Source organism: Stegastes partitus, unplaced genomic scaffold (genome assembly GCF_000690725.1).
Source record: "Stegastes partitus isolate 25-593 unplaced genomic scaffold, Stegastes_partitus-1.0.2 Scaffold109, whole genome shotgun sequence".
Lineage (NCBI taxonomy): Eukaryota > Metazoa > Chordata > Actinopteri > Pomacentridae > Stegastes > Stegastes partitus.
The window spans coordinates 318,761-336,796 of NW_007577840.1; the positions used below are offsets into that span (position 1 = coordinate 318,761).

Below are 18,036 nucleotides of genomic sequence, written 5' to 3' on the forward strand. Positions count from 1 at the left end.
GTTGTGTTGTTTTTTTCTGGTGTAGCAATTTCCCTGATGTCTTGTACCGAAGGGATCAATAAAGTTTTATTCTATTCTAATTCTAAACATTTCCTGGGAATGCAACCATGTAAAAAATGTAACTAGACTAGAATACACAAATAAAAAATCTATATTATTACAGGTTCACCAACACTACCTACCCAATTTGAATACCTAAAGCCGCCATTGAAAATAAACTATTTATTTTAAAATGCATTTTATCTAACTTACAGTCAAATAAATTCAATATATAATGATAGAAAATAGAGAAAAGCAGTAAATTCTAGAAAGTCAACGTGTGATGTAGAAGGGCTCCCTCTTGTGTTGCTTCTTGAGTATTGCACTAAAATAAATTTTAAACAATTAAAGTAATTGCTTACATTATTATTTATATATCACGTTGAGTTTAAAATACATTTTGATGACTGTTTTATTTTACAGTTATAGTGTGTTGATGTAAAACGTAAAATATAAAATTTTAAAAATTAAAAATGAAAACAAAAGAAATACAAATAAAGGTTATTACTACTCAGTTTGTTTTAACATTAATTTGTGTTTTCCCAATGTTTTTACCAAAATCTGTGACATACATTTAGCTAAAAAAAAAATAAAAAATCAAACAAATAAGATAAAATATAAAGACACGACGCCTATTTTCTTATTTTATTTTATTCAGTTAAATGTATGTAAATTAAAAAAACAAAAAAACAAAAAAATAAAATTAAGAAATTCAACAAATAACATAAAAAGAAGACCTCTAACGTGACGTCTTTTTTATTTGTTTTTTTAATTTAAATTTAAATTTCTGTCATGCAGCTGCTTTTCAAACCAGGAGCGGACTCTTTGGGAATGCACATCCAATCAGAACCAGATGTCAGACAGAGGAGGGAGATGTGAGAGTAGCTGGAACAGCCTCCTGTTGGCCTACTTTTTACAAGTACTGGTTCTTTAAATGCGTTGCTGTGGAGGAGGAAGGTTCTGGTCAGTTTCTGCAGTTAAAAAGTGGTTTGAGGAGGAAAGATGAGTAACGGAGGAGGGAAAAAAAGGGGGCTGAGCGTTTGTTACTGAAGTCCAGGAAGCCTGAAACCGCTACGTTTGCAAAAAAAAATAACAAAAAAAAAACGATGAGGACTAGTGGATGGATAGAAAAAAATGTACCCGGTTAACCTTTGAACCGTCTTCCTTTGAGCGAGAAAGAAGTCACAAGACGGAGGCTCGTATAATTTCACGAATGACAGTCGTGACGGTAAGTAACCGGTGCGGGTTTAGCTAGAGTTTTTTGGGGGGCTAGCTTGGTAAACAGGCTGAGAAAAAGACAAAAGTGTGGGAAAGTGCTAGCACACATAGTGGTAGGTGCTGCTAAAATGTATCTAGAGCTAACTTTGATAATAAACTGTGCATGCTTCACTTTCCTGCAGCAGTGTTTGCACTTTTTTTTTTGTTGCATCACTGTTGCTTGTGTTGGTGGAAGCCTTGGGTGTTGGGAACAGATGCAGTACTTTAGGACAGAACAGTGTTTTTGTGCACTTCTTGTCCCAAGTTTTACACTTTGTAACCCATTCAATCTCCTCTTTTCAAATCCAGAGTCTCCACATTCACAGCAAAGCCAGGAAGAAGACACACACACATAAATGTCCTCCGTCTACTTCAACCCGGGGTCGGATTCAGGTGTAAATGGGTGAGCAGCACAGTTTCTATTTAATGTTTAACTGTATCTGTTGATGTGTACAGTTTCCAGCCCTTGCTTTTAAAAATATCTTTCCAATGTCTTTATTCCTGCCAGAAACATTGCAAAAATGGAGGATGCCCAAGTGCAGATTGATGATGGAAAGGATCAGACTGCGCTCCCAGACACACTGTACTAGTGAGTTCACACAGCTTGCAATGCACAGATTTGAGGTCAGATAAAACACTACATTTAGAAACGAGTTTACTAACAAGCATCATCCCCCCCTTTTTTTTTCCTCCTTCGCAGCAATGTTCGGACAAAGATAACCCCGTTTGTTATGTCCTTTGGATTTCGGTGAGTGTTTTCTGTGAATTTGAAATGAATGTTTCCCTGCCTGGTTGTATGTAATGAAGCTAATATTTGCATGTTTACATCTTTTTTTTCTTTCTCTAGTTTACTTGGAACGGTACTGATCATCGTGGACTTTGTGCTGGTGATTGTGGACTTGTCGCTGCCAGCCAAAAGCAGAGATGTTGGAAATGCTCTGGAGGCTGTGTCCCTCACGATCTCCTTCTTTTTCCTCCTTGATGTTCTCCTGCGAGTCTACGTGGAAGGGTGAGTGAAGAAGAAAGGCCGTGCATGCAGTTGGGTATCAGTACAGACGCTTGTTTGTATGTTTTTAGCACCTGTGCCATCAAATTACAGACTTCCAATAATATTGGACATCAGGAAGAATTGCATCTGTTCTGATAAAGCTAACGGGCATCCTAATAAAACACATAAATATTACCTTTTGTAAAGTTTGCAGTGTTTACTATCATTTGCTGAGATTGTGTTTGAAGAGGGTTTCACTCTTGTTGCTGTAAAGGACTGCAACATATTGGAAACACTACCAAAAAGTCTAATGCAATCTTAAGTTGTCGCTGCAAAAACGGCTTTCTTGTGAAAGTGAGAACAAGAATGTTTCAAAGGAGTGATGCAAACATTCCCAAAAACCTGTGTCAGCAGAAACCAAGGGAGATTAGTTGTTAAACAGGAAGGTATGAAGAGGAAGCTTGACAGGAAATGTATGGTGTGTGCTTAGCTAGTGATCGGGAAATGTAATGCCTACAGTGTCACGGAGTACACCAGTCGTTTAATATGTTCATTGCATGAACTGAGCAGTTTTTCTGCATTATGTTATTTACACGTCTGACATCTCTTGACCTCTCCTTTCAGTTTCAAAGTGTACTTCAGCTCCAAGTTGAACATCGTAGACGCCTGTGTTGTGGTGGTCACGCTGGTGGTCACCATGATCTACACCTTCTCTGACCTGTCAGGTGCCAGCCTCATCCCCAGGTACCTTTTCTCCCCTCACATGCCCAGATAATGGCTTTCTCTGTAGGTTAAGGAAAAAAAAACATCTAAGTACTTGAAGACCATGTCGGATCTTGTGGAAGATTCTAATATGAGTTCAAATGTATTACATTTACAGCCTGAAAATTAATTTAAATTCCAGGTTCTCAAATTGAAGGAGTAGCATGCTCCTATACATCCATAACCCACCCACACTTGTATTTTCACTTACAAAACCAGACATGACCTCTTAGGACTGTGTACAAAGTGTGCTTATTGACATTATACTAACTGTCATGTTTCGTTGCACCTGTTTTTATACATCTGTCTTTCTTCAGTATTCTATCGTAGCTCTGTCCACCTTCAAGCTGATCTATATGACTATATATTGAAAACTCCAGTGAGAGTTTGCAGGGCCCTAAAGACTACTATTAAATTAAGTTTATTTAAAAAAACAGCATATCTCAGCATATTGCGAAACACAGTTTTAGTTTCTAAACGTTTTGTATTGATATACTGTCATCCTGCGTAGAGTACATAGGGCGCCATTTACCAATGTTTTTTCTTTCAGTACTAAATTTTGAATGCTTTTGATGCATACTTCTGGATAATGATCCACATATTTCTTGTTCTTTGCCAGGGTCGTGTCATTTCTGCGCTTCTTGAGAATAATAATCCTTGTGAGGGTTTTCAGACTGGCAGCTCAGAAGAAAGAGCTGGAGAAGGTCACCAGGAGGATGGTAAGGTCGCCTATAAGGAAGCACGTAAAACCACGGATGCTTGATCTAGTTGTCTTCGACATTTGTGGCTTTTTAGGTCAAGAGAGGATCCTTGTAAGAGTAACTTGTGTTTGTTTTTCAGATTTCTGAGAACAAGCGGCGTTATCAGAAGGATGGATTTGACCTTGATCTTACATATGTAACAGGTATGTGTCACATGCTGCACCACACAAACACGTAAAATCCATCTTAAATAGACTATTAAAAATGACACCGTTTGTTTCCTCTCTAGATCGTGTCATTGCCATGTCTTTCCCCTCCTCTGGGAAGCAGTCCTTCTACAGGAATCCAATCAAGGTCTGGACTTGTGTGCACACGTGCATTAAATTAGTCCTCATTCCTGAGATATAATCACACACATAAGTATCAAAATAAATCAATTCCTAGTTACTATTCATGCATCCCTCAAAGATTGGGTGCACACCACAGGTTTTTTTTGACATATTTCTTTCCGTGCAGGAGGTGGCGAGGTTTCTCGACACTAAACACGAAGGACACTATAAAGTTTACAACCTGTGCAGTGAGTTGGCACCTCCTCTGTCACACATACTGCATTCCATTTAATGCAGAACTAATTAAACTTTGCCAATGTGACTTTTTTGTTGGTTTGTTTGTTTCCAGGTGAAAAAGGCTACGACCCCCAGTTCTTCCACTACAGGGTTGAAAGGGTGTTCATTGGTGACCACAACGTCCCCTCCTTGGAGTGAGTTTCTGTTTGATACATCTTCTTTGTTTGTAATTATAAAAAAGCAAACCATATTTAGGTGTAAATGACACATTTTCCTGCCTGCTATCAGTGAGGTTTATCTTATCTTGAAAAGCACCTTCATCCTAATTGCAGTTTTTTTCTATTTCTGTGTAAAGTCCACACGGATTTCTATAAAATATTATGACTACAGACTGAAACGAGATCACGAACTTGCATTCCTGCTTTTACAATATTTTAGCAGCTTATCTCTGTGTAATTGTTGCACTGGACTGTTTCAGGGACATGCTGAAATACACAGCGAACGTGAGGGAGTGGATGTCAGCTGACCCCACAAACATCATTGCTATTCACTGTAAAGGAGGAAAAGGTGATGATCTCTACTTGGTTTATTATCACTTTGTGAATCATTGGAGTATCTACATTATACCTTCATGCTACCTTTGCCTTTTACAGGACGCACAGGTACGATGGTGTGCACCTGGCTAATTGACAGTGACCAGTTTGAGAGTGCACAGGTACATCGTTCTTAGTGATCTGTTCTGCCCGGGTTAATGATAAATCAGAACATTTTTGAAACAGGGCTCCTTCCTCATACTCGTTTCTGTTTGTACACCAGGACAGTCTGGAGTATTTTGGTGAGAGAAGGACAGACAAGAGTCGGAGCTCCAAGTTTCAAGGAGTGGAGACGCCCTCTCAGGTAAGAGCAAGGCGCTCGGGTTTTTAGTGGAGGTAGAAGTGTTGTCATGTTAAGATTACACTGAAAGCACTGGGTGTAGAATTTTAATAAATAGCGCCTCCCTGTGGCAGACAGAAGGACAAAACCAAAAAATAAAGAGGACAAATACAGTCGTGACTTGATAATCCGTGACCCTTAACAATCCAAAAGTCTTGCTATCCGACAGGTTTTTAGGACATACTGACAGCCTTGGTTTCCGACTCCGACATGACATTTTATGTCACAAATAAGGATAGCAGCGTATTACCTGACTTAACAATCCAACAGATTGGCTATGTTCAGACTGCAGGACTTAATACTCAATTCGGATTTTTTGTGAAATCCGATTTTTTTGCAAGTTTGTTCACATTTCCAGTTAAATACAACTTGTATGTGATCTGCTATGTAAACTTCACACCACCCAAAAGCGTCCCGCATGCGCAGAAGAGGACACAACGTTGTCACACGCAGCCGGCGTGCTCAGTGTTTACGGGGAAGTGGCACCCCTGCTGCTATCTATAGCATAAACAGAAGTGTGACCGCTAACTACACTAGCGTCAGCATCAGCAGCAAAGTACTGCCTGTGTGTTCCAACCACTTCAACCATTTCCACCCCGTCGGAGCACACCCCCAGGGTGGAAGTGCCCCCGCCCCCTGACCACGCCGAATATTCTGATAGTCATCATTAATTAAGTCCAGAGAGTGCCATTCAGACCAGCCCTACTAGTTATTATAACAACTATAAACATTGAATATTAACAACAAATTGCCCTTCAGGCATCAAGCCCTCCTTGTATCTCGGCCTCCGTCTTGACAAGCCGACAGCTTTGCTATCCGACATAAAAGAAGGTTTTACATTTAGTGTTGGATTATTGAGTCACGGCTGTATTCTCCAAGTTGTCTCAGTTTTCACAAACAAGAATTTATGCCATCAGAGTAATTTGAACAATACAACAGCTACGTAGCTTCTACGTACAGAAACTTAAATCTATGGATGATAATTGAACAAGTACCATTTTGCATATCAATCTTTTTGTATTACTTTTTAGTTACAGCAGATTAGTACTTCAAAGGCGCTACATTGTTTGATTTATCAGCATCATATTTAATGCAATAATTTCCCAAATATTCAGTTTTCTTTAAAGTTACATTTTATTTTGTGTTTTTCTTTTATACAATATTTGCATCAGGGCTACATGTAATTAATATTTTTATTTCTGGGTAATCTTTCAGTTTTTTAATCAGTAAGTTGTTTGCTTTACATTATGTCTGAAAATGGATACAAAAAATTCTAAAAATGACATCCCTCAAAAGTCTGCTTTTGTCCACGACACAAAGAAATTACGTTTTTTTGTCACAGCCGAGTAACGACACCAGAAAATACTCAAATTCCAGAAGCTGGAATAAAAGAATTTCACATTTTTTGACCCTTAATCACTGAAAACGACAAATAATAGTTGGCTTTTATTTAATAGTTGACAATTCATGACAGCTCAATCAATCGTTTTAGGTTTAATTTACAATGACTGAGCCATACTCTATAAAAACATAATACATACTGTATATATTTATATGCTCTTTAGAGACTGGATATGTAAAGCTTTGTTGTGTCTGAACCACAGAGCCGGTACGTGGGGTACTATGAGGTCATGAAGACCAAGTTCAACAGACAGCTGCCTCCACCTAAACGCCTCGGGATCAAGAGCATCCGCATCCACTCCATAGCAGGTAAACCAGCGAACCCGAAGCACGTCAGAATACACCTACGCCAGCAGGGAAATCCAGTAGATACATAACTTGTTTGTTTTTTTTAAATTTCTGCTTTTGTCCAGGTGTGGGTAAAGGTGATGGCAGCGATCTCAAGATGAAGATACTTGTGAAGAATGATGTTGTGTTTCAGTGTGTTTGTGCCAAACAGGAGAACTGCACAGTAAGACTCACACACTCAGCACGTACACTCATAAGGTCATATATCAGGATTCATAAGTTAGTGGGGTGACAATGTATTCTGGTTGCTTTTAGGTATTTCCCGATGTGGGCAATAATGCAGCAGTCATCAGCCTACAGAATGGACCTGTGGTTGAAGGGGATGTGAAAGTCATGTTTGAATCAAGTGCTGTGAGTGCTTATTTTTTTACATCTTTCACTTACATGTGTAAGAAAAGCTTGTGTTTACTGTGATTGTCACATGATTTATGTTCTATTTGTTTTCATCATTCCCATTAGGGACTTCCAAAAGGATACGAAGATGTTCCCTTCTATTTCTGGTTCAATACTTCCTTCATAGAGGATAACAAGTATGTTTCTGATGCAATTATGTCTGTAATTACTAACTTAATAGTTTTCATATTGTTCTCTGACTGTAGTACTGACTGAATTCTCCATTTCCTTCAAACAGGCTGTTTTTATCCAGGGAGGAGCTGGACAACCCGCACAAACCAAAGACCTGGGACCTGTACAAGGAGGACTTTGGTGTCACCATGTTCTTCTCAGAGTCTGAATGAAAGCCCTTTAGAAAGACAGAAAAAAAATGGCTGGTAGTTTTAATGATCAATGGTGAGTGAAAATGGGTAAATTGAACACTAAGTCAAGAACGAACGAGGCATACGGTTACTTCTGTTTAAATGTCAAGTGCAGCAGGATCCTCCACTGAGCCAAATCACCGCACCGTTTTGGCACGTTGAAATTTATCAGGGATAAACTGCTAGTGATGTCTTTCAGTGAATCAAATCATATCTGTGTGAGTGTAGACTCTTTTTGTGTCCTAAAATTACATGTAAAAAATCTGAAATCATGAACTTGTGACGCTCCAAGATTACGCTGCTCCTATCAAAGTTCATTGCTTTAGTCTTGAACTAGTCCCCAAAGCTGTTGTAAATTAATTCTTTCTTGATTCAGTTTGAAACTAGCTTTTTTTGATCTAAGCACTACTGCATGTACCAAGTGATTGATCAGTGAAGTGAATCTTACATATGAGGTGTCCTGAGTACGGAAACAGTACAAACCACAGAACAGTTTACCAGAACACAGGATGACACATTAGCAACCAATATGCAAACAGATGTCACACAGTCCACCTTTAGCTAAAGTCTGAGCTTTGGAGACAGCTGCTGTTGTAGATGTCACTCCGTTTTGTATGTTTTTGTGACAAAAAGAGCCACTTGGATGTGAATGTTAGCACAAAAGGGAACATTGTCAATCTGTTTTTGTGAATTTTGGTATTTTTCAGAAAAGGCTCAGCAGTCAACACCCCGTTGAAGCAGTAAAAGTAAATGCCTTATTTACATTTGAGAAATGTCACATGTATCGTCACAAAATAAATAACTTTCTTTCGTATTCATATTTTGTTTTTTACTCAGAAGAAAATGAGTGGACAAGAGTATCAGATTTCATCCTTTATTTATACAATCTTTTAAATTATTGCTTCTTTTACAAGTTGCATTACTTGTCATGCTTACATTATACCATGACAGACCCACATCTGAGAACTCTCCTGTCTTTTTCACATTTCGGGTCCATTAAACTTGTTCTGTCAGGAATTAAAGAATTAAAGTGCAGGCAGAAGTAAACCTCACTGAGAAACACTGCTTCATGTTTGGTTTGCAAGACTTCTTTGCTGAGGCAGATGATGCTACGCATGAAGGTAGATGCATAAAACATTGACCTAACTACCCACAATGGTGCTGACAAAGGAATATCAAAGTTAGTACGCACTGAATTTGATAAAGTGGCCAGCAGCAGAATCACTTCACAACCTTAAAACGTCGTTAACTCTGCTTTGTGAAACAATCCATCCTCAAACTTTCCACTATGTGTCACAATTTACATTCGAGCATTGAAAATCAGGCTTCAGGATTTTTTTTTTTTTGGAGGCCATCCTCTTGATAATTGTCACATCACTTTAAAAGTGACATTTAATGTATGCTATTCTGCAGGAGACCATTTAAGTAGCGTTAAAAGTTGCAGGATAGCTGTTAGGGATTGATATGTTTACTTGTTCCCTGACAAAAAAAAAGGCACCCAATTCAATAGAACTGTCGAAATCATGCCAGCTTTAGACAATCCACACAACGCCTACCATTCTGTGCATTTCAAGTAAACAGAGCATCTTTCAGGACAATTACAAGCAGTCCTTTGCACAACTGGCATTGCAAAACAGCAGTTGACAAATCCAAGGCCTGTTGCCAAACACAGTGAATGTTAAAAAAAAAAAAAAAATCACTGATTAAAAGGCATAAAACTGAAAACTCTTCAGACTCAAGTTCCACATAACCCGTCAGTGTACTGAGTAATAGCTCAAGTAAATTTTAGTCATCAAACATACAGCTGGGGCTTCATTTCAAGTCCACTGTTGTCGAGTAAAGAGGCAAAATTACGAAGATACACTGTCCAAGTGCTAGTGACCTGATTGTATACAACAAATCTTGTTGACCGACCTGCAACAGAGAAAACTATTTATTTGGCTCAGTGTCATATTTTTGGTCTGATTGTTTCCCCTCCTCCCCCACCCCCCCAGCCATTCAGTCAGACCTTCCTCAGATCAACAAAGAGTTTTTCTGGCCGCCCGAGCTAAGTTTCCTCCAAAACCATTGAGGTGGTCACACTGCTCCAGCTCATCATAGCGCCCGCTTCTAAGAAAGCACAGTAGAGTGGTTTTGCAGATCTCCTTGCAGGTTTCTGACACGTGTCCTTTATGTCTCAAGTACCAAAACTTCTGAAAAACACGATCATCGTTGATGAAGGTCCGCATCAGTCCATTGCAGTCAGAGGGGAACAGACTGGACAGTCCATAGGCCTCTGTGGCACGGTAAAGAAGGGTCCATTTAGGGTTCTGTACTGGGCTACGTGACGCCCCTGGACTGTGGTTTGCCTCCGTGAGGTTGAGGATGTAGGTTTCATGGTCGACCACAAGTCGGGAACTGCCTTTGTAATTCCCATCGACATAGTACACTCGGTATCCTGAAAATTCACATTTAACCGTGAGTGAACATTTTGCTTTTGAAATATAGGGAGATACAGAACATCAGCTAGTTTATGAACTCACCTGGATTAAGATTTACATAGGTGGTGACGCTGGGAGCAATGAAGGCCACTCCCAATGGACGAGTCAGCGTTTCCTCATCATAAAACATCTGGAACTCATCCAGGTGTGTATGGCCGAAAAACTGTCCGGTAATTGTGCTTTCATATCTGAAAAAGCAAACTAAGTATTTTTACCAAAGAAAGAGTGGTAATTCTGGTTTATTTCAGCCTGGTGTGATTCCCATTTACGTAACTTCCCTCATCTCCCTGTTGTAGAAATTCAGGAGAAACAAGAAGTCACACAAACTTGAACCATGAATCATTTTAAAACTTTGTTTTTGCTTTTTTTCTTTTACTGTGTACATTGTGTTCTGAGCAAATTCAGCATTTAAATCCAATAGTGGATGACACCATGGACCAGTAGGAGGATGATAGTGGGTCATTTCAGTTTGTGGGTCGCCTGTATTATTCAAACAACGGTACACAAACAAGCAGCTAAATTAAGACAAGGAAACATGAGATAGGTGGGATGAGGACAGATGCAGACGGACAATAGGACTGTCCTGAAAGACAACGTGAAACTGGCTGTGTGCCTGCGCTCGCTTTACTGCTGGTGACTGAGGAGGAAAACTTTTGCAGCAACGAGTGACACCTGTTGAGATAAGACTTGGAAAATCTCCAGATGTGACTAATCTCAGCTGCGGAGCGACAACTAATGAATTTGTGACTTTGATAACAACCTGGATAGTGTTTCACCTGCCCGCAATCAAACTGAACAAAAGACAGAGACCGGCGAGATTAAACTAATGCAGCTGATAAATCCAGGCTACTACTTTCTGAGCGTATTTTTGATCAAACTTGTTGTATGACTCCTCATTTCTCCAACTCTCTACACCAGAGGTAAGGAGTGTCAAGTTAACATGGCACTTTAATGGGAAAGATGCAAACTTGAAATAAACTGGAAAGTCTCCTTTAAAAAAAAAAACCCCCATCTATCTTCTTTTAACAGGTTCCAAACAGCCAAGCTATCACGTGCTGACGGTTTTACTAGCATGCTTTTAAAAAACAAATTAGCAATTCAGACATAAAACCCCACCAGACATGGCCATGCAGGGGGAAAAAAAGGGAAGTGAAACCAACTGTTACTGCTAATAAGTCAGCTATGTTTAATTGGCCTAAATTCCATCTTACAGTGACGATAGCAAATAAACCGCAGTTAAAATTTAAAACTACTGCAGCTCTCTTTACTGTACTACACCTTGATTATTTTAAACAGTTCTGGGATTGTGCATTGTAAAGTCTATAAGACCAGTGCAGCTACCTGTTGACAATGTGATAGTAGTTCCAGCTCCAGCTGCCAAGACACAGGCCAGGTGGGATGTGACCAATGATATGGACCTACATAAAAGGAACAAATGGCATCAAATTGAGGAAGATTACAGCACTAATAAAAAAAAAAAAAAGAGGTTTAGTGCTATATCGTGCTCAACGACAGCAATGAGAGATAATTAAAACAAGGAAGCCACAGACATTATCCACGTCAAGCATGAAGCGTGTGGTGGAAGTGGGACACACAACTTGTTTTGTTGGCTCTGCAGTGTTGAGTGAGTGAACTGACCTTCTCTCCCTTGTCCTCACTGGCCTGGAGAATATGAACCAACCACTGCAGCTGGTTAGCAGGATCAGTGGAGTTCACCATGAGCCAGAAGTTTTCTCGCGCACAGAAGTTCATGTTGAGAGAAACAACCCTCAGACCTGGCTGAAGCTCCACCGAGTAGAATCCCCCGTATCTAAAATTACAGAGAGATAACTGAAGGAAGTCAAATTCGGCTCAGGGCCATCCATCAAAGTTCCAAACCACAAAAATATTCTGAGACTTGTTACCACTTCTCTTTGAAAGCAGTGGGATGTGAAATAGAAAGTGCAAGAACAAGCATAACCACAGCTTCTTTATGATTGAAAATTATCTTCATTTTCATTTTAATCACTTACCTATTATCTTCAGGATTGTCTTGACCCACATAACATTGTAAGACATAAAAATATAATAAAAACCATAAAGTTTAAGTACCTCAAAGTCTTCAAAGCCTGATTTGGCAACCATGGCCCCCATTCCTTTGCCATTGCATCATAGAGCCAGGCGGAGGACCTGTTGCCGTGAACAAACGGTGGTGGGAAGCTGTTCACTGGTGTACTCTCGTGGTTTCCTACAGCTGGGTAAACTGTCACATTAGGGCCCAGGTGTCTGGACAGAAGATAGGAAGAAGAGACAAGAGTTGATAGTTGTTTGGATCGATTCCAGATAACACACTACAAACATCTGAACAAAGCTGACATTCTGAATGTTATCACCGTGTTTTGAGTCAGAGTTAAAGGGCATTTTGAGGTTAAATTAGCTCAAGTATTTAGGGGTCTTAAGATATTCCAATAGCAGCCTTCAAACTAAACCAGTGCAGTTAAAAGGTCGGACATTGCAACACCATGTTTTATCAGCCGTTCAATACAAAACTGTACCTAGATAGTGGCAGCTGGCAAAGCAATATGCAGGAGGAGCTGAACGTTACGTGTGAAAATAATAATGCCACAAAACAAGAAAAATTACTTTTGGATGAGTCTGGATATGACTGTAAGCTCAGACAGCTGTTGCTTCCTGGTTTGAGACCAAACGTTGTGGGCTGGTATGTCCCCAGTCCAGTAGACCCAGTCCCAAGGTCCGCTTCTGGCAGCATTTTCCAGGAGGTTCTCCACCGTCCGTAGAGGTAGATCACACTTACTGTAGGTTCCCCAGTACCCGGCCTCCCTTCGCCTCCAGCTGGGTAAGCCAGAGTCTTTACGACAACACAGAGGGGCCTTGCAGTCTGCAGCGCTGCCGGCTTCATACTCCTGTCGGCAGAGAGGTTGAGTTTCAAGAGCAGGACTTGATCCAAAACAAAGTCAGGTGGTCAGAGTCATCCTATTATTTTCCGGTTAGTGATCCCTAATTTCCTGTTAAACTACAACCATTTCTTTCAGTTAAATCAATAACTGCAACCTTGTGTTCACAGAAAGTGTGACCTTTATACTTTTATACACTGTTTGGTGTCCTTGAATATATACTCTCTCACTGTTGACCCTGAGGTGCTATCATAAAGTGTCAAACTGTGTTCCAGCACTTGCTGCAAGGTGTTAATTTACTTTCAGTTTTGCTTTGGTTCATCTCTCAACACAATACACTCACCTTGTCCCAGTGGATGTCAGTTAGAAACAGAACCCTGCTCTGCGGAGAGCCAGGTTTGGGAGGCGAGGGCGGCGTAACGGGAGGCTTAGAAACCTTTGGCAGAGTGATGTTCCACGGAGCGTACACGTCGAACTTGCCACAGGAAGAGCCCAGCAACAGGGCGCACGCTTCGGTGGGCCACAGCAACGACTCCTGGAGAGCCCTGATGAAGTCATCCCTGAACAGCTCTGTGATTTGTCGACACACTTGCTCATCAGCCAGATGGAGACGGATGCAGGCCTCGCCGACCGCACGTGCCACTCGCTCTTCATTTGCATCGCTCTGATGAAGTGATACAGCAGAACAGGAACAGAGAAAGAGGGGGGGAGGTTCAGCCAATACAAGTAAACATTAAATTAGTCCTATGAAAAAATGCTGCACAGACTGATGTCAAAACCTTAAAAATTCTGAAAAACAAGCTGAAATCTGTTTGAATCAGCAAGAATAGCAGTCTACTAGACCATAACATAATTCACTAGAAATCACATGACATCTCTGGAGCGGGGCAGAACTGAAGTGGAATATTTACACCTTTCATTGAAATGAATACAGATCTTGTCAGTTTATAAAGTGTGTGGTTCAGGTCAACAGCTATGGCAATGAGGGCACTTCAGGTCGACAAAGACATCATATGATACAGAGTTCTTATGGTTTTTTTTTGTGCTAAACACAGGACATAAAAACAGCTGAGCTTTTCAAGAGTCAGAAAAACAACTAAGCCTTCTCCATTCGGGGTCCTTGATGTCACATGCTCCATTTACATTGAGTAACCCTATGTGTGTCATGATGCAACTGGTGTTAACTTACATTAAATGTCATCCCAATCTGGTTCAACAAGATGTGAATCACTGTATTGTCTTACCAACCGAGCAGTAACACAGTTTTTAACCACATTTATAACCTAAGAAGCAGCTACAATAAGAAGTTCCTAGTTTAGTCCAGGAAGTCAGAAAACATTCACTGATCATAATCAGAACAAACTGAAGGAAGGAGCTGTATCTGTAAAAACAGCAACCATTAAAGTTTATCACCATCAAGCTTGATTTAACAGCATGTCTGTTCAAACTTAAGGTATGCGATGGTGCTGTTGAGCCACACTGAAAGGTGCAGTCTAACATAACATTTCTTCAATGTATTTCGATAATAGAAACAACTCTCGGTATAATATAATGCAGCCTAACACCACAATCGTAACCTCCAGAGCGACAGTGACGGTGATTTAACATCCTGTAATAGAAACTTAATAACATACCTTAGTAATGGTCTGTTGTGTCAGAATCAGCACTTTTAATAACCAGATTTTCTACTCATGAAAGAATCCATGCAATCTCATAATTTGTGTGCAACATTGTTCAGAATCTGTGCAAATTTCTAAGCATGTTAGAATCTGTCCAGCATCAGCAGTGCTTGTGGATGTTTCTTACTGATTTGTAATCTTCCTCTTTGCAGCTGTACCTGTGCAAACTTCCCTACCGTGAGATTAAGAGAGGCTTATCTTATCATAAACTGTATTAATACTAAAAGTCTAATCATAAAACAATAGTTTAACAGTTTGAATGTGCCACTGAATATCTCCTTTCTTTGTTCATGCTTGTGTTGATAAACCATTTTCAGAACCTCCTGGACCTGCTCGTCTCACTCCCACAACAGATCAATGCACCAACTACCAAATGCAGCAGCCTCGCTAATAGACGTTTTAGGATATTACCAGAAGGGCGATGTCAAGCATGGTGAAGACCGCTTTGCAGAGGGGGCAGGAGATGTTTCTCCAGTTAAATCCGAGCCCTGGGTGGCCGAATCGCTCCAACAACACCAGCCGGGTCTCTGCTGAGAGCTGCGCCGGGTGACAGGAGCCAAACAGCGGCGACATTAAGAGCAGAGAGCCGGTTATCAGCAGCAGCCCGTGGAGCGTCATGGTCCCCCTCCGGCAGCAGATGTCTTCCGAGAACTGTCAGTCGTCAGCTTCAATAAAAAGGACCTGGCAAGCAAACACACAAAAGCTGTCAAGGGTGTAACAGTCTGCTGGTGGGTTTTCACACTTCTGCCTCGGAGTAAATGAGTCACAAACGGAAAACATTTCACATGAAGACACCCGGCTGCTAACAGTGCAGCTAGCTAGCTAATGTTTTGAAACTGTACCTCCAAAAAAAAATGGAGTGTCGCGGTCTGTCCGGGGTGAATGCTGGGAATGGTGAGCTCAAGCAGGCTAGGAGCTTCAACACAGTCCCGTTTCCACCTCCACAAAGAAGTGTGCTGACCCCGCGTTAGCAGGATCTTCTTCGGTTTGCTCCACTGCTGCTGCTTGTTGGGATGCTTCTTCTTCTTGCCTGTTCTTATGAAGGGCAGCGGCTGGGAGGGTCAGCTGACTCATCACGTGAACACGTGAAGCGTTTTTTTTTTCCTCATCTCAATCTTTAGAGCAAACTAACACAAACTCCAGCTGGGTCAGATAGTTGTGATCACGCTACATGCTTTGATGAGATTAACGATCTTTGCCTTTTTTCATCTATTTTGACCAACACATCTGTCCATCTGTTAACAGCCCAGTGGCTACAACCCTCCCCCCAAATACACAGCTGATCAAATGATTTTCGTCATAAAATCAAATAAAAATAATAAACATTTCATTCCAAGATAATTCATCGGGGATTTAACTTGCTGTAGCTGATGCTGCCCTGCATGGAGGAGGGTTAGGACTCCCATGAGACACACAGCTGTTCACATCTTCTGTGAATCTGAGGCCATATATGGTTTGAAGAATCACTACTGAGACCCTGGTATTTGACCAGAAAAAAAAAGAAAGAAAGAAAAAAAATCCTAACACATGCTCCATCTTCTCTAAGTTTTCTAGAACTATCAGCTCCATCTTGTGGCCTTTATTAGTATAGTGTTGACTTACACACACACACACACACAACACAACACACACACTCAAAACCAACAACAAGATTTTTAAAAATTTTTTTAAAAACTGTACAGATACATCTGAAAACTTCTGGATATTATCTGTAAACCAACAACTAAGTCTTTCTTTCTTTTTAATTTACTCCCTCCATCTCTGACTAAAAGACTTCATACAATCATACACTACTGTATATTTTTGCACAACCATTGCACCATAAAATATTGCACATTATTAATTTTACACAATTCTCCTGCATATTCGTGTTTGCACTGCACTGTGCATATTCAGCATCGCCTTCCTCCAGATCTTAACTTTTCTGCACCATAAATATTACACTTTTTCTTTATTTTTTGGTATACTCATCTTTCATACAACTCCTATTTTGCACTGATGCAGATGATGAGTGTGACAGATTGAGTGTATTCTGTAAATACGTTAATCACAGCATGAGCTAGAGCCACAAAGAAACGAAGAATTTCATTGCACTAATAGCTTGTTTATTGATGCATATAACAACAAAGCATTTGAATCCTTTCAATTCTTTATTATTGCTACAATATTTTTCTGCTTTCTTAAAATGCATACACATGTTCGTAAAATGACAATAAATATCTGTAATAAAATATGCAACTCTATTCATTTTTACATTTTCCTAAGCACATTTAAGGTATCTTATGAGTTTGTATGTATGTATGTATGTATGTATGGTTTTACATTTGAACTCATTACCTCCAACACAATGTTTAGACCTATTTTTTTATAAATAGTGCAAAGACACACTACTCTTGAGGTTGAGTCTTTCAGGCATGCATCTGTATCCCACTGCTTTTGTTGTGGCAGTGCAGAAGATTAGGAGTGTACATGGGCTAAATTGTATTAAATGCCCCCATCTGAGAAGGTGTGGATAAAAGGCCTGCCTGGGGAGTCTCGTATTGTCATCACCCTCTTGCTGCTGGAGCTCATTATCCTCTCATGGTTGCCTCTATTTTGACACTTTATCCCCCTAGATATTCACTTTAGATATTTATTTAATGAAATAAAACTATTGTTTTTGTAATCTCTGGTGTCGAATCTCCTCTTTGTGTTGCATCCCACGAGCCGGGCGGTGATACAGAGAGAAGGCTATTTTCTGTTTTTCATTTCCTCCTGGGTGCCTTTGCACAAATTTTGATCTGAATAAATTAAACACAAGTGTTTTGAAACCAACAGCGGTGTGCACTCTGTCCTCTAAAACAAGACTATTATTAGCATACGTTCACACTTTATTGAAGGTGTTTGATTGTTATAATTTAGCTCAAATCTGTAAAATAAAACCACTTCACTGCAGAGCTATCAGTTAATTTAAGGTGTATGAGTGTAATAATTTAATTCTGTGAAACAATATGTCTCCACAAAACACAAGAAAATAGTCCATAAATATATATTTTGGCACTTCATTTGAATAGGATATTTTACTTAAAGAACCAAATTAGAAACTTATTTATCTGTGCCACTCAGTAGTTGAGTGACCCCCTTCCCCCTTGTTGCAAAATGACCACAGTACATAATAATAATAGTAATAATACTTGATTAGATTTATATAACACTTTTCTTACTCAGGTAGTAACTCAAAGCACTTACACTCT

At 39.9% G+C, this 18,036-nt stretch overlaps 2 protein-coding genes across 2 annotated transcripts; one reads left to right on the forward strand and one right to left on the reverse strand.

Annotated features, from left to right (window-relative positions):
• Positions 1 to 1,048: 1,048 nt before the first annotated feature.
• tpte (transmembrane phosphatase with tensin homology) lies at positions 1,049 to 8,564 on the forward strand. The gene is made up of 19 exons (XM_008277858.1): positions 1,049 to 1,267; positions 1,606 to 1,699; positions 1,805 to 1,885; positions 1,997 to 2,044; positions 2,144 to 2,305; positions 2,909 to 3,028; positions 3,666 to 3,765; positions 3,887 to 3,950; positions 4,037 to 4,101; positions 4,264 to 4,324; positions 4,426 to 4,507; positions 4,792 to 4,880; positions 4,967 to 5,028; positions 5,130 to 5,210; positions 6,851 to 6,956; positions 7,061 to 7,158; positions 7,251 to 7,346; positions 7,455 to 7,525; positions 7,627 to 8,564. Exons 2-19 carry the CDS (start codon positions 1,653 to 1,655, stop codon positions 7,730 to 7,732), a joined length of 1,539 nt encoding a protein of 512 aa, XP_008276080.1. The 5' UTR covers positions 1,049 to 1,267; positions 1,606 to 1,652; the 3' UTR covers positions 7,733 to 8,564.
• A 46-nt stretch (positions 8,565 to 8,610) lies between these two features.
• smpd1 (sphingomyelin phosphodiesterase 1) lies at positions 8,611 to 15,836 on the reverse strand. Its single transcript, XM_008277859.1, has 9 exons — positions 15,646 to 15,836; positions 15,215 to 15,484; positions 13,468 to 13,788; positions 12,853 to 13,133; positions 12,322 to 12,495; positions 11,869 to 12,040; positions 11,572 to 11,648; positions 10,273 to 10,418; positions 8,611 to 10,187 (listed from the first exon to the last, which is right to left on the reverse strand). Exons 2-9 carry the CDS (start codon positions 15,419 to 15,421, stop codon positions 9,769 to 9,771), a joined length of 1,797 nt encoding a protein of 598 aa, XP_008276081.1. The 5' UTR covers positions 15,422 to 15,484; positions 15,646 to 15,836; the 3' UTR covers positions 8,611 to 9,768.
• Between the last annotated feature and the right edge of the window lie 2,200 nt (positions 15,837 to 18,036).

Excerpts from the sequence above, each read along its gene's own strand:
- tpte (XM_008277858.1), top strand. The coding sequence starts at position 1,653 with ATGTCCTCCGTCTACTTCAACCCGGGGTCGGATTCAGGTGTAAATGG. Across the intron at positions 4,325-4,425 it reads TAAAGTTTACAACCTGTGCA|GTGAAAAAGGCTACGACCCC; the intron begins GTGAGTTGGCAC and ends GTTTGTTTCCAG. Across the intron at positions 7,526-7,626 it reads TCCTTCATAGAGGATAACAA|GCTGTTTTTATCCAGGGAGG; the intron begins GTATGTTTCTGA and ends TCCTTCAAACAG.
- smpd1 (XM_008277859.1), bottom strand. The coding sequence starts at position 15,421 with ATGACGCTCCACGGGCTGCTGCTGATAACCGGCTCTCTGCTCTTAATG. Across the intron at positions 12,496-12,852 it reads ATATCCAGACTCATCCAAAA|ACACCTGGGCCCTAATGTGA; the intron begins GTAATTTTTCTT and ends TCTTCTGTCCAG. Across the intron at positions 11,649-11,868 it reads GTGAGGACAAGGGAGAGAAG|GTCCATATCATTGGTCACAT; the intron begins GTCAGTTCACTC and ends CCTTTTATGTAG.